At 44.5% G+C, this 15,223-nt stretch overlaps 1 protein-coding gene across 1 annotated transcript in view; it reads right to left on the bottom strand.

The window, feature by feature from the left end:
- Positions 1-1,958: 1,958 nt before the first annotated feature.
- The window catches only part of HERC3 (HECT and RLD domain containing E3 ubiquitin protein ligase 3), a 108,382-nt gene continuing 95,117 nt past the window's right edge, over positions 1,959-15,223 (bottom strand). The window contains exons 22-24 of the mRNA XM_012647211.1: positions 5,765-5,948; positions 5,434-5,536; positions 1,959-3,397 (exon numbers count right to left, since the gene is read on the bottom strand). Coding sequence (XP_012502665.1) covers positions 3,189-3,397; positions 5,434-5,536; positions 5,765-5,948 — 496 coding nt within the window. The 3' untranslated portion in view covers positions 1,959-3,188. The remainder of the gene's footprint in view (positions 3,398-5,433; positions 5,537-5,764; positions 5,949-15,223) is intronic.

Raw genomic sequence — 15,223 nt, 5'->3', positions numbered from 1 at the left:
TTCTCATATGAAAAACTGAGATAATAGTGTTGAAGATAGTTACTGAGAGCTAATTATATGCTAGGCCTTGCTCTGTGTGGTTTCTGTGAATTCATTTAATCCTCATAACAATTCCATGAGGTAGGTACTATTTCTGTCCTTATTTTGCATAGGAAGAAAGTGGGGCACAGAGAGGTTAAGAAACCTGCCCAAGGCCACGCAGCTAGTGAATGGCAGAGCCAAGAGGACCATGGTGACAATTAAACTGGATAGTGCACAGCACATGCTGCTGCAGGGTCAGGCATCCAACATACCATCAATAGGGGTTATTCTTACAGTTAAAAATCTTAGTAGCCGTTTCTGTGGGTTAATCTTAAACAAAACTTGATTTTCTTACCTCTGTGTCAGAAAAGCCCAAACACTTGTTTTCTCTGATTCAGCGTCAAATTATGACTCAAGTTACTCCTAAAACTTCAGTTATTATGATTCCTGCAATTCTGGTCCCACAACGGATGGCAGATTTCTTCTGTAAAGTGCTAGATACTAACACGTTAGGTTCTGTGGGCCACGCAGTCTCTGTCAATGTATCCTTCCTTTTTAACAACTGTTACCCGTTTTAAAAATGTAAAAACCTACAGCCCATGGGCCAGTCTGCCAAGCCCTGCTCTCCGTGATCATTAACGAGAGCATCATACCCATCCTCAACAAGCTTTTGCACAGAGCAGACAGAACTCTCAACGTTTGCTAACTGCCTACGTATACTCCCACGGAGCCCCACCCAGCAAAAGACAGTTGCCAACGAATGTCACTAAATTGGTTAAGGACTGCAGTAGTGAAGAAACGTCCAAAGGTGTGCAGGGCAGGGAGGGCAGTCGGTGGGTGGGCACGTCCAGAAATGCCCATCCTGGAGACTGCAGTCTTCTGAAGCAATAAATGACGACGGGAAAAAGAAAAACATCCCAGCAAAATCCATGTTTGTTGAACGGAGCTTATTAAGAGAACTGTTCTCTTCACCACCTTTAAACCATCTATTAAATCCAGCAAAACAATACATTGTGCTTGTTTCACCAGTTTATGGAAAATACTCGTTGTTTCGCCGTGTCTCATACACTTGGTGCGTGTGAGTGGGCGAATGGTCGTCAGTCACGGGACAGACAGGTCTCCGGTCCCCCCTCAACCCGCTTCTCCCCGCGCCCCTCTCTGGTGCCCGCCGCCACCCCCTGCTCTGAGCTGCTGTCTTCCTTCTTCAGTCTTTCCCACTCCGATTCCTCCAAACTCATCCCATCCGCGTTGTCCTTCTTAGGACCAGGCTCGGGTTTCCCACTCCAAGGCGCTGAACGTCTGAACGAATCCTGCGTGGCTACTCGCCGACGTCCCAGCGCTTGGCCTGGCTGCTCAGCCTCAATCTCCCTTCTTTCTCCCCGGTCTCATTTATCTTCATTTATCACTGTTCTCCTGCGATGCTCCCTTCAAACCATTCCTGGCCTTCCCCAACATGCCCCCGTGTCTGAGCCTCGGCTAAAGCCTCTCCCTCCAAGAGAAATGCCTTCTTGTCCGTCCCCACCTGCAGAACTCCCGTCCGGCCCAACGCCACCTGCCCCTGCCCTCCTCTCCGTTTCTGCAGCTCTTCCTTCCACTTTCTTATGGCAGGAACCAAATTTGACCGTCTATGGATATCAGATTATTTGGGTGGATGACCTAATGCTTCCGCTGAAAGCAAGCTGTCCATTCTGCAAGTACAATAAGAAGTGGTTTTAAGTTAAAACACCAGATTTATTGCATAATATTCAACTATATGGACACACATAGAAAATAAACATTTCATATAACTGTATATCATTTTTTAATCTTGTATTTATAAAGACTGAAAAACTACCGATTTAGCAATTTGAATAAGTTTTAAAAACAAAAAGCAAAAGCAAAAATCTACAATCCTTCATTGAGATTTGCTGCTGTGTCACGGTTCATAAATACTCCATTTTATATAAATAAGTCTTTTCTCTAGTTACTAGGAATTTAAAATTAGGCTTACATGGACTCTTTAATCATCTAGAATTTTCTTAGCCCAGGATGAGGAAGGTTGAGCATGTCATTATTTTTGAGATAGATATATTTGATTTAAACACAATCTCCCCTAAAATCCCACTGTAAACAGACATTTCAAATTTGATAAACAAAGTTCCCTAATAAAGAATGTCCTTATGTCTTAGCAATTAGGGAAGAGGAAAAAAGAATCTGAGTACAAATTTTGCGATTTAAATAAAAATTTAAGTAAACAGACTGCATGCACCCACTAGGAGAGAAGCGGGGAGGACTATTAAGTAACAAAAACTGGGTAAAGTGAGAAAGGGACGAAAGGAAAGTGAGGGAGGAAGGGGGGAAGGAGGAGAGAGAAAGTGGTGGAGGGTGTAAAGTAATAGAGAACAGGACAAGAAATTTATCATTTCTGCTTTTCTCTGGGACAATACGGAGACTCAACATCGTTGACGCAACCTGCTCCAGGAGCAAAACAGCAGGACAGGTAGGGGCCTGTCACTTCGCCTTGTCACAGGCACGCGGCTGAGCTACAAGACAAAATCAGGCTCGGCTGCAACTCTCGGCTGCTCTGCGCATCTCCAGAAAGCTCTAGGAAGTGGGCACAGCCGTGGGAAGGTTGCTGTTCCCTCGAGAATTTTTTTTTTTTTAAGCAAGATGTGTTTATAAAGGCTCCCAGAAATTCTCAAGAGTCCCGCCAAAGTAACGGACCCAGACTCAGCTTTTTGGAGCTGGGAGTCTCGGAAGCAGTCCGTCCTCCTCGCGGGCCAGGCGGGGCTGCGATGCGACAGGGACAGGCCGGGCGTCCGGGCTGCAGGGAGGGAGGCGCTCCCCGCGCGGGTCAGGACGGCCGAGCGGCCCAGACCAGCGGTCGGGCCGGGAGAGACATCTGGGAAACGAAAGTGTAAAAGCCACCGCCACGCTGTCCAGCAGAGGGCAACGCAGCCGCAAGAACGAGCAACAGCAGGCAGTCTGGTTGAAAACAAAAACAAAGACAAAACACCTCCCGCGTAAGAGCCAACTCTTTCACCCCATCCCTAAGCTCTCGTTTTTTCAAAAAGGCTGTTTTACTGCTTTCCAAGCCCAGAAACACGTCGACCGGGTTCAGGATGGAAACGTCTCAACCCCCTCGGCCGATAAAAAAAATTGCAATCGCTGCCGGGGCTTTGCGCGGCTCAGGCCAGGCTGAAGCCCTCGTAGCCGTCCAGCGCCTGCGAGAGGCGCGCGCGCAGCACCTCCTTGCTGCGGTACTTGGGCAGGTCGAGCAGGTTGTAGCAGGTGTGCGCCACCGGCAGGTACTCCTCGCCGCTGGCCGTGGGCTGGATGACGATCTGCAGGCTCGCCATGCCGTAGATGGGGATGCGGTCGCTGCCCGTCAGGAACACTGCGGGCAAGAACGGGCGGTAACGGCGGGCGGACGCGACGGACGGCGCAACGCCCTGCGGCTCCCACGGCCAGCGCGGTTCCCTTCCCTGCCACCGTGCGTCCAGCGGCATCATGCTCAGAGACGCCCCCAAAAAAGGAACGGCCCCGATCACACATTCCACGAGCTCGCACAAAACCCAAGAGGAAAGAAATCGCCCACAGGAGAAGAGGCGCTGCCTTTGGGGGAAGCCGGGAAGAAGGCCCACGTGTCTGTGACCTCAAAGAACACACTTTTTTTCACCTCGTGTGCCGGATGCTTGCGCCACCCTGGCTGCTGAATTTCCATTTGGGGTCTGTTTGCTCTCCCTTCCCTGTCTCCCCATTTTTCTCAAACCAGAGAAGCTGACCCACACTTTATAGTAGACATTCCAGTGTCGTGACGGGCACTGCGACTCGGCCAGAGAGACCCGCCCCGCTGTCGCTCCCTGTTCCCTGTTGCTGGAGAACTTTCTCGCAGCTAGACTGCTGGGAATCGCTATAATTAAATCATCAGTTAAGAAGCACTTTCGAATAACCTGCCGTTTCCTAAGGCTGTGATATATAAACACTCTTGCCCAAATCTCTAGAGTTAATAAAAATCTTGGTAAGTCTAACTGGTCTCCGAACAGAAAATGCCTTTCTCCAAGGAAACCCTCAGGACCGGCCACGAGCAGGTCACAACGGCCCTACGAGCTCACCTGGCGAACCCTGCCCTGTCATTCAATCCACGTGCCACTGCTTGTCGCCGGCCAGTGTAGCCGGTGGAGCAGCAGCGAGGCTCTTTGTAAGAATTCCCGTGTAGGAGCTGCCCCTTCTCTCGTCCTCGCTTCGCGTGAGCCCCAGAATCTGGGCTAGTCCCGCGGTACTATAAATACATGCCCGGTCTCACAAAGCAAGAGACCGCCTTTTGAACCCTGTTTTTTTGGTTTTATGTGGATAAAAATTCTATACTACTCACTGGCTACTTTCTGACCCTGATTACACACAGGCACTAACAGAGAAAGATTCCAACTATTTTCAAAAGGCTTAACTTGTTCATGTAAACTAGACTTCATTCTCCTTTCCAAAGGTATTACCCTTCCCAGATGTCATCCACCCAGCCACAAAGGACCACATATTGTCTGACTCTATTTATATGAAACGTCTAGAATAGGCAAATTCATAGAGACATGAGGAATGCTTGCAACGAGTACAAGGTTTCTTTCCGGGGTGATGAACGTGTTCTAAAATTGACTCTGGTAGTCTCACAACTCTGTGTATATGCTCTTATAAAAACCACTTTAAATGGGTGAACTGTATGGCATGTGAATTACATCGCAATAAAGCCGCTATAGCTCACATCTCCCCAGTTCCATCTGCAGTAGATACTTCGTAATACGTTTAAAAGGCCAGAGGCCTGGTGTCGCTGCTCACACCCACAATCCCAGCACTTTGGCATGAGGATTGCTTGAGGACAGGAGCTCAAGTCCAGCCTGGGCAACACAGCAAGACCCTGTCTCAAAATTTAAACAAAAAATTTTAAAAAAATTAGCCAGGCATGATGGCATGCGCCTGTAGTCCCAGCTACTCAGGAAGCTGAGGCAGGAGGATCGCTTGAGCCCAGGAGTTCAAGGTTGTCGTAGCTATGATGACACCATGGCACTCTAGCTTGGCCAATAGAGCAAGACCTTGCTCAGGGACAAAAAAAAGGCTACAGAGATAAGGGAGGTTGATTGCAACAATGATTTCATAGATGTAATTCTTAAAGGAATCACTTACATGTAAAAGAACTAGTATTTTTAGAAAAATTGAAAATCAGTGCAATGCTTTTCTTCCTTTCATGCAACCCCTCGTTAGGCAACAGACATAGATTAACCACCTATGTTGTGCCTGAGATATCATGAAGACAGAAGGCGTGAATACATTTACTGTTTACCACTTAAAAGCATTAAACCTCACCTACGCTGTGTGTCATCCTCTGCTATACATTAAGACCAAAATCTGGACAAATATTGTATTGATATTACTGACACTTACAGAGAAACTTCTTCTTCTTTTCCAACGGAAACTCATGAAATGTTTCCCAAAATAGTTTCACAGTGGGATGTGTAGCTGAATAATCGCCCTTGTAAATGGCAGTCTGTCCAAAAAAGACAAAAAGGGAAAACATACATCGGATAGAAGAAGAAGAATATCACAGCGGACACTGTATACCGTTGGCATTTGAGGCTGAGAAATAGCTACTGGGACACAGGAGCCCTCCGAATCCCACTCGGCCTCCGCGGTCTCTGAACGAGACCAGGCTCCAGGCCCCCAACCGCCTGCCGCGGCCTCGCCACGGCCAAAGGGCAGCGTCTCCAGCGCTTACCTCCTCCAGTTCCTGCCAGTTGTAGTTGCTGTTCCCCACCATCATGGCCCTCAGTTCTGAAGGCTGGAAGAGCTCAAGCACTTTGCCACCACACACCTTCAGGAAGCCACTGGAGAAGGCTGTGTACCATTCGTGGACTGAGATGTGGAAGACATAATTCACGTAAGCATCCACGAACTCCTGCCTGCCGGAAGACCAGAGAGAAATAAATACATTTAGCTCAAAGTCGTGCAGAGTTTACAAAGTTACCCTTCCCTGCTGCGGCTGAAAGTGATGAAAAATGGAATTTCGTCCAATTCTCACAGCAGGAGGCACCCGAAGGCATCACGTAGGTTACCAGCTCTCCACCCCTCCCTCTCTGTCCCCAGCCCTAGGATTCCACCAAGTGTCTCAGGGGCAGGGTAGGCCAGGTGGGAAAAGGAGAGGGGCCAAACAGGTAGAGCATACTACTGATTTTACCCGAGGTGCTCTAGTTTTTGTCTCGTTTAACATCCTCCTTAAAATTTAGTTGAGGAAAAAAAGTAAGACCTTTTCTGCTGAGAAGAAAAAGTCTAAGACAATGGTTCCCCTAACTTCAGAAACAAATAAAGCTAAACCACCTGACATTTGTATCCTCCTCTATTTTAAAAAGGCACTTTTATAACTCCTTTCTTATAAATCCCTTCAACTGTCTCTGGAAAGAACGGTCTCAAACCATGGCACCATGTCACCCATCAGGCAAATGCAAATGAAGACAGCAGTGAATTACCATCTGCACCCAGCATACTGGCATAGAAACCACACAACATCAGCGATGGTGACAATGCAGGGGAACGGGGACCTCACACACAGCTAGCGGGGAGACGCCAAGAAACGATGGGAACCAAATAGAGCTACTGTGCAAATCAATGAAGCTCAAGCAAATGAGAAAGACAAAGGCTATTCATTCAGAGCTCGCTACACCAAGGGAGCCAGCCACGGTCGCTGTGCTTTGGCAGAGACTCAAAGGCAGGCAGAGGAGCGGGAGGGCCGCACGGTGGAGAACTGGGCAGGCTCCAGGCGCGGCCCCCACTGCAGGCTGCTGCCTGGGGGAGCTGTAGGGGGACTGACTACAAGCAGGGTATCCTTAGTGATCGGTCAGGGGTGCACATTTCTCTGGTTGGCCCTAATTGGAGACAAAAATTAGAGAAGTCATTGGTTATTAATCCAATCCTGGCCACTTGGGGGCCACTGTCACAGAAGGTACCGAGAGACATGGCGGTCAGGCCCCCTGCAAGTGACTCGGAGCAGCCGGCTCGCTGGGCTCATTGTAGATAAGAGCTTGCTTTCCCGGGCAGGAGGCTGCAGACTGCGGGTCAGAGCTCTATTTTTATACATGGCCCAGCCATTGTCCTTAAGTAGACTCAGTCTCTTACTAGTGGGAATGTAAACCATGAATTCAGATAAAAACATTTTGGGGAAAAAATGTTAATATCTAGAGAAGACAAAAATTTTTGTAAATGCCCTTTGACCCAGGGCCTACACACACTACACACAGGGGGGTAACCCAGAGACACCCTCACGTGATGAGTACAAGGATGTTCACTGCAGTGTTTTCTTGTCATGGAGAGAGTTTAGAGAAATAGAAATAAATACCCATCAATATGAGAACAAAGATGGTATGCTCACATGATGGAAGCATACGGTAGAGCACTTTAATGGAATTAACTAGGTATCTACTCAAAATGAACAGAATCTCACGAACAAGGCTGAGTGAAAACCAAGTTTCGGAATGTTAAGTAAAATACGACAGCATTTATGTAGGTTGTTTTTTTTAACACTTAAAACTGCTACCTATCAAAGGTGGTAGCTCTGCCCTTAACAGCGTGCAACCCTTGGACAAGTTACTGAATCTTTCTATGCCTCAGTGTCTTCATCTGTAAAATGGGGAAAATAAGAGTACAAAACTCATGGGACTGTGATAAGCATTAAATAAGTTAATACATGTAAAAGTGCTTAGAACTGAGGCAGGTGTATAATGCTTGCTTTGCAATTAATAGCTACTATAGTATTCTTTATGGATATGAGATTTTGTTGGAGTATGAAATTATACATGATATCTATATATATGAGATGTGTAAGTGTACATTGTTAAAAATAAAAGCATTAACGCAAAAAAGATCACTGTCTTAATATGCGTGTTTATTATAAAAGTATAAAAACATAAAGAGGACCACTTGCTCAAGGCTTCTTGGGTGTGGCTCTCTAGACCATGGTGATACACATTCAGAATAAATCTCTTTAAATTATCTTACAGGGTTTGGGTTCTTTTCCACTGACAAGATGGTACCCAACATGGGGCTCAGAGAAGACTCAGAACCCCCTGAAGGAGTAGCCTAAACTTGGTGCCAGGTACCAGCATGGCCCCCTTGGGCACCTCAATTCCGAGCTTCTCCTTGGATGGAACTGGGAAGTCTTCCCAAGCCCCAGACCTCATGATCTTGGTTGACGGTCCTGGTTTATTCCGAGCTGTTGGTTCTTTTCCTAGAAGTTCTTGTTTGGGATCCTAATTTTGATTTGGGGATGTATTCTAAAGGGTCTTCTCCATTGCCTTTTCCTCCCCAAATTAATCTCAATTGGCTTCTCTGTGCATTTGCAAAGGATGAAACCAAATCTTCCTGTTCGCAGATAAATCAGAGAGCGAGTTCCTCAGCTCTGAAGAGAAAGGGCATTTTACTCCTCCCAGCAGAAAAGCACCGCTGGGTGACCAGGGGCCTGAGTGGGAGTGTCTGGGGTGACTCCCCATGACTCGAAGTGGCCCCACAGGGAACACCCCAACAAAATTAATTAAAAGAAAACTCACATAGGAAACAAATACAAGAGCTGATCACTTGGCATTTTGAGCCCTCTCAGAGGTGGTAGACCTCCCAAAACAGAAACTGAGACATGTAAGGGGCTGGGGGGGGGGGTGTCACTCAGAGGTGAGACACTGCAGAGTCGCGCTCAGAATCAGCACACTCTGATCTACTGCAACAAACTCTAGGCTACGGTTCGGTTCCTTCTTTTAAAGGACAGCAGGAAAGCCGGGCGTGGTGGCTCATGTCTGTAATCCTAGCACTTTGGGAGGGTGAGAAGATCGCCTGAGGTCAGGAGTTCCAGACCAGCCTGAGCAAGACCCTGTCTCTAAAAAAATTAGAAAAATTAGCAGGTGTGGTGGCACGTGCCTATAGTCCCACCTACTTAGGAGGATCGCTGGAGCCCAGGAGCTGAGGTTGCAGTGAGCTATGATGAGACCACTACACTCTACCCTGGGCCCTGGGCAACAGGGCAAGACCTTATCTCAAAAAAAAAAAAAAAGGAAATAAATCCTCTAAAAATGAGGAAAGACAAGGAAAATGACCCCCTTGGGGAGCCCCAGCTAAGACTCCAGCTGGTTATGGTCAATTCTCGTGCACATGTTTTAACTGATGGGCAAATTACATCAAGAAAAGTTCAGAGTTCAAACGGTCAATGTGCCACTATGAAGTTAAAATGTCGAGTCTTTTAAGCTTTCTATTGTCTTTTCTGCCTACTCTGAACCTACTAACTTTTTCTACTGATGCTGAGATAAAATTAATGTTTGTAGTATTACTAATTCAAGGCTACTTGGAGATCTTGCAGCCAGTTCTAGCTAAAATGTAAACATTGAAAACTCATTTTAAACTGAAGGGAAAAAAGGATAAAAGGAGTTATTATAAAAAAAAAAAAAATCAAACTGCCATAGAAAGCTTTACCCAAAACTTTGGTCTGCGGGCTTTATTAGACTGCCTACCAGGACAAGTAAAGTTTAGCCATGTGAAGTTCCAATTTTATCAGAAGTAATTGGGATCCAGTTGTCTTGTAAACTGGTGAGTTTGTATTACCACAGCATGGCTAGAATTATGAGGTAAAAGTTATTGGAACTTTGTGTGCATGTGAGTGTATGTGTTTAGATGTGTTTTGTGTATGTACATGTATTATATGTCGTGTCTACATGGTACCAGACTGGCTTATACACAAGGGAGCACTCATAAAATAATTAAACAAATCCCAGTGCTTTTCTAGTTCACGTGAATTTAGTAATCTTTGGTAAACAAGCTATTTTTTTTTAAAAAATATTATTGGTAAAATGAAAATTGAAATGTCTTCAAATTGTCAGCATACATTTTTGCCTGGGTTTACTGGTCATTTTTATGTTCATAAAGTATCAGGGTTTGACATGTTATAAAACTACAAATGCAGCCAAAAACAAAATGATGTGTTTGTGTGATTTTTGATATATAAGACTAATTTGATATTATTGGTTTAACGTGAACAGCTAAATCTCCTAAGTTATTGACAGAAATACACATGTGTTTAACTTAAAGGTTCTTACTTAGGTAAAAATGTAAATAAAAATAAATGTCAGTAAATTAATATAAGGAAACCATCAAGGAAATAGGAGCACAAAAACACAAACTTATGGTCAACAGTTTATGAAGATATTTTGGTTTCAGTCTCTTAACCCTAGTTGTAGATGCAGCTTCTTCCACCGATTTCAATGTCTGCGGTAAGGTACATGGAAAATCTGTGTCTGACTCACTCTGTCATCTGATACTAACAGTATTGTTACAGATCTAAGGCAGCCCTAGGAGTCGTAGCTACAGGAGGCTTCAGTTTTTCCCCTTGGTCTTGCCCACTCTTGACTTGTTCTACTCTTTGCAAGCGAGGTGGTTATGTGTACACTGTGTTCGCACGGCAAAGTCCTATGCATAGGAAAATCTGAAAAAAATCCCTGAACTGTCCATTTTTATATAAGTAATTTATTTTAAGATGAACGAGGTGGTTGTTCTTAGAATTCAAGGAAAATCTCAGTACAGTCTTATTCCTTGGAAGTATTACATATACTCAAATTTACAGTCAAGTTGGAAAATGTTTTAGGACTATTTAGATTCTTTTTTAAAAATATAGTGTCTGCTTAGAAACTAGATTGTTTTTAAAGTAGCTTAATTTTGATCCTTATATGAAAAAAAAAACATGTTACAACTTTGTGTCACTGCTTGAGGTAGTAAGATTTGTATCGAAGGTTTGTTCAGTCTACGGTCAAGTGATACACTGATGGGGCTCAGAAATGTAGACCTCAGAAACAAAAGTTCTCTGACCCCCTTTGCCCTCCTGCCTCTCAGTCCCATTCTTTCCCAAGTCCAGCCTTAGAAACCCATATCTCTCTTACGCCAAGGCAGGTTATGAAAGCCATAACTCTTTTTCCAGAAAGCCAGCCATAAAACCTACAATTATTATATGTAAAAACTGGCCGTAAAAATAATGATCTGACCTAACTTGTTTAACTGTAAGATCTCCACTTCAGAAAGGGCCCTGCTGCACACCCCAAAGGAAGGAATGCATGTTCAGAGAGGCCAAACAGAATCTAGACAGAAAGGCCTCTCTCAGTTCCTCTGCTCAGCCTGTTAGCATTCCATTACGCCCTTTGTCCAATCGTATTTCTACACAGCTGTCCACACTTTGTTGAACCTAAGCATTAAAATGCACAATTTCCCCTTTATCACTGAATTTGCATGATTAAGGCTCCCATGTATGCATGTTAAAATAAATCTGTAAATCTTTCTATTAATCTGCCTCATATCAGTGAGTTTCAGCAAACCTTTATGGGGACAGGGGCCTTTGCTCCCTATGGTTTGGCAAAACTTTGGAGGACCAGGGGCCTTTGATCCCAACAATGTCAATAGATTTTATTCTGGAATGTTCTGGAAGGATCTAATTAGTTAACATTTTTAAACAAGATGTGTTCTAAAACTTCTACTGTATTTGCAAAACTTAGAAAAGATGTTACATTGTTCAGAATAGCAAGTCTTACTAGAACACTTACGTTTTCTTGGTAGTTTTTTGAGTTTAAAAGTAATTAATTAGTACTATATTTTGATTCCTGGTCTGTGTTATATATCTAATTCACAGGCTGTAAAAAATGGTTAACAGAATATAATTTAAAATGATAACTGGATCTAAGTATTCTGCCTCCCAGCTGCACTCGTGCTAAAATTACAGGTTTTCTTCACCCTGTTCCTTTTAGGGGCTCCACCCTAAAGGCAGTAGTCGAAAGGACAGCCTTGCTAATAAACTATCTAACAGAGAAAAATAAACTATCTCACTTGTTGTCACTAAGATTACCCACAGGGACCTTAAGATTAATCACATGGGCTGTAACTCATTGTGTTTGAAAATTAACTGCCCACAGAGAATGTTTTTACAGCATTTGACAAGAGCTGAGCAGACAGAAAGGGAGTGTAAATCCTCCTCCTTGACATCTGCCAGACCAGACTAGCTAAGCAAGTGGTCTGAAGTTCTCAACGTTCAGGCTTTCTTTGAACTTGCGAGACATCCTGATCTTCACTCCGCCTGCCACGTGTTGCTTCTTACCCCTGCATCTCTGCCACTGTCTTCACTTTCCAGATGACGTTTCTCTTTCATCTCTCCCTGTTCCCCCTCCTTCTTCTTCTTCTCTGTCTCCACCACTCTTGCCCAGCCGCGCTCACTCCAGCTGGCTGTTCCAAACTCCCTCCCCGCCTGCGCACCAGCTCCCTCTTCGGGAGGTTGCTGGGTCCAAAGGCATTCGAAATGACTCGGAGCCAACACCCAAGAATCCAGCCCTTCTCCTTTCGTGGCTATCTGAGGGCACTGGTCTCTTTACTAACGTAGATTCCAACAGCACGGAGGGAAAAACCACCTTGGCAACGTCCTGCAGCTCCCAGTCAGCTCCCGACATTTGGCTTCAATTCCAAAAACTTGAGAAAGGGCCTCAGACTCCACAAGCGGAGCATAAACCTGGCCTTCAAGGTCTTTAATAACCAACATGAGAAAAGGAGAGAGGAAAAGAGGGAGCGGGAACAGCAGGGGGCCCCAAGAGCAGAAAGTTTTCCAAACGGCGGCTACTGCTGTAGAAAGAGCTTTTCAAAGAGTTACTGCTGGAGGCTCAGGCGAGAAGGCACCAGGACCACGTTCTTCTCCAGGAACTGAGCCCTCCTTCCGCTACGACCAGCTGGGTCACCAGAGTAAAAGCGCCCAGGCAGGGGGCTCCCTGGGACTGTGCCCTCTCTGCGAGACGGAGGGCACTGGAAGCAGGAGTGCCCTCTCCTTAAAAAGGACCAACTCGCCTTCTGGAACCGGTGGGCCCCCCGAGCCAGCATCTCCCACACCCACAGACCCTCTAAACCTGCTTCAGCCTGATGGACAGACCCCAGCTTCGCTTCACGACATTGAGATGACTCAGCCTCCGGTAACTGTCACAGGTAAGCAGATCGATTTTCTGATATCAGAGCCATTTACTCTGCTCTTTCTGAATTTTCAGGACCTCTATTTCCCGCCCCCACCTCCGTCATCGCAGTGGAAGGTAAAATACAAAACGCCCTGTGTGCCCTACAGCCCCTCTTCTCGCTGGGAGACCAGGTCTTTGCCCACTTCTTTCCTAGCACTTCCCAACGGCCCTGCCCTTCCCGGGCAAGATCTTCTGGTTACGTTAAACACCCGAATCCTTTTAACCTTGCAGACGTCCTTTCTCAGGCTCCTGGGAAAAGCTTCACCGGGACTTCACAGGCAACTTTTTTCCTTCCCTTGCTATGCTCTGTGCTTTCAAAATAAAACCTTTTTGCCTTGTTTCACCTAAAAATATCTACTCCTATCTATATGTCTGCATGTTTGTGTGTAAAAAGGTTAAATAGAAAGGAGAATAATATTGTATGAAGAAGGATCTTGTGTGGAAAATTTTTTTGTCCTAAAACAACAATAAGCTACTAAATCTTTAATTAACAAGCCTAAGGCTACGCCAAGACAAAGCTTAATCCATGCCTGCAGGCCATTGATTTATTTAACAGATCACTTGAGTTTCAGCAAATGTCTGGTAACTTGTCTCTAATTAATAGACTTCCTTAACTTAAAGCCTTCCAAGCCTTCAGACGAAGCTTCATTTCTTTAACCAATTATAAATCAAAGAATCTTTAAACCCATTTATAACCTGTAATGCCTCCACTTCGAGATGTCCTGACTTTTCAGGCCAAACCAATGTACGTCTTCCATGTATTGATTTATGATTTTACATGTAATTCCTGGCTCCCTAAAACATATCAAACTAAACTGTAACCCAACCATGGCAGGACCCTTGCTCAACGCTTCTTGGGTACGGCTCTCTGGACCATGGTCACACATATTTGGTTCAGAATAAACCTCTTTAAATTAACTTTTTAAAAAATACACATCAAATCCATAATAAGAATTGGATCTGTGTAAGAAAGAAGAATGGAAGAGGAGAATGGGATTAAGGATATATACAAAAAACTTCAATGGTATCACTAATTTTTTCTCTTATTAAAAAATCTGAAGCAAATACTACCTGTTTACTCTGGATCATACATACAAACATATTTGTCATAGTATTCTTTGAAGTTTTCTATATTTTTTATTTAAAAAAATTTTTTTTAATCTAACATCTTGAAGATAAATAGTTACCACTTGTCAATCCCTACAATATAATACTTCATAAAACTAAATTTGAACTCTCGGGTTTCCTCCAAACACACTTTTTACATGGTCACCATCTACACCAATAACTAACCACCATATGTCATAATACGGTAGGTAAGTGGGGCAAACGGGTTCAAATTCAGGCTCTGTCTCTCTCTTCTCATTTTAAAAATGGGGTAAGTGTTCAATCTTTAAAGCCACTAATGTAAAAAGATTATTGTACATATTAATCATGGATGCTGAAAGTTTCTCATACTGCATACAACACACTACTTTCCTGAAACCCATTACACTAAGCTAATATTTTTCTGGTACAATAGCACAGAGAAGCACCATCATTACAGACTGTAATGGTCAATTTTGTGTGTCAACTTCGCTAAGCTATGGTACACCTAGTTGTTTGATCAAACACCAGTCTAAAGTTTATTTACACCGTGAAGGCTATTTTTTAGACAGGATTAACATTTAAATCAGTACACTTTCAGTAAAGAAGATTAGCCTCCATAATGTGGGAGGGTGTCATCTAATCAGCTGAACCCTTAGGAGAAAAAAACCTGAGATTCTCCCAAGGAAAAAGGAATTCTGTCTCCAGATTGCTTTTGGACTCAAGACTGTAGTATCAACTCCTGCCAGAATTTCCAACCTAACAGCCTGCCCCGCAGATTTCAGACTTGCTAATAACCCCTATGATCATGTGAACCAATTCTTTAAAGTAAGTCACAGTCTCTCTCCCGCTCTCTCTCTCGCCCCCTCTCAAAACACACACACACACAGGTACGCACGCACGCACGTACACATCCTATTGGTTCTACTTCTCTGGAGAACCTAACATACAGATTTGGGTACCAGGAGGTGGGGTGTACAATAGCAAATACCTAAAAATGTAGAAGAGACTTTGGAATTGGGTGTAGGTAGAGCCTGGAAGATTTTGAAGAGCTTCACAGTAAAAGCCTACATTACCTGGATGAGAAT

The sequence above is a fragment of the Propithecus coquereli genome, unplaced genomic scaffold, assembly GCF_000956105.1.
Source record: "Propithecus coquereli isolate 6110/MARCELLA unplaced genomic scaffold, Pcoq_1.0 Scaffold26, whole genome shotgun sequence".
NCBI classification, from domain to species: domain Eukaryota; kingdom Metazoa; phylum Chordata; class Mammalia; order Primates; family Indriidae; genus Propithecus; species Propithecus coquereli.
This window is presented reverse-complemented; position numbering and strand designations above follow the sequence as displayed.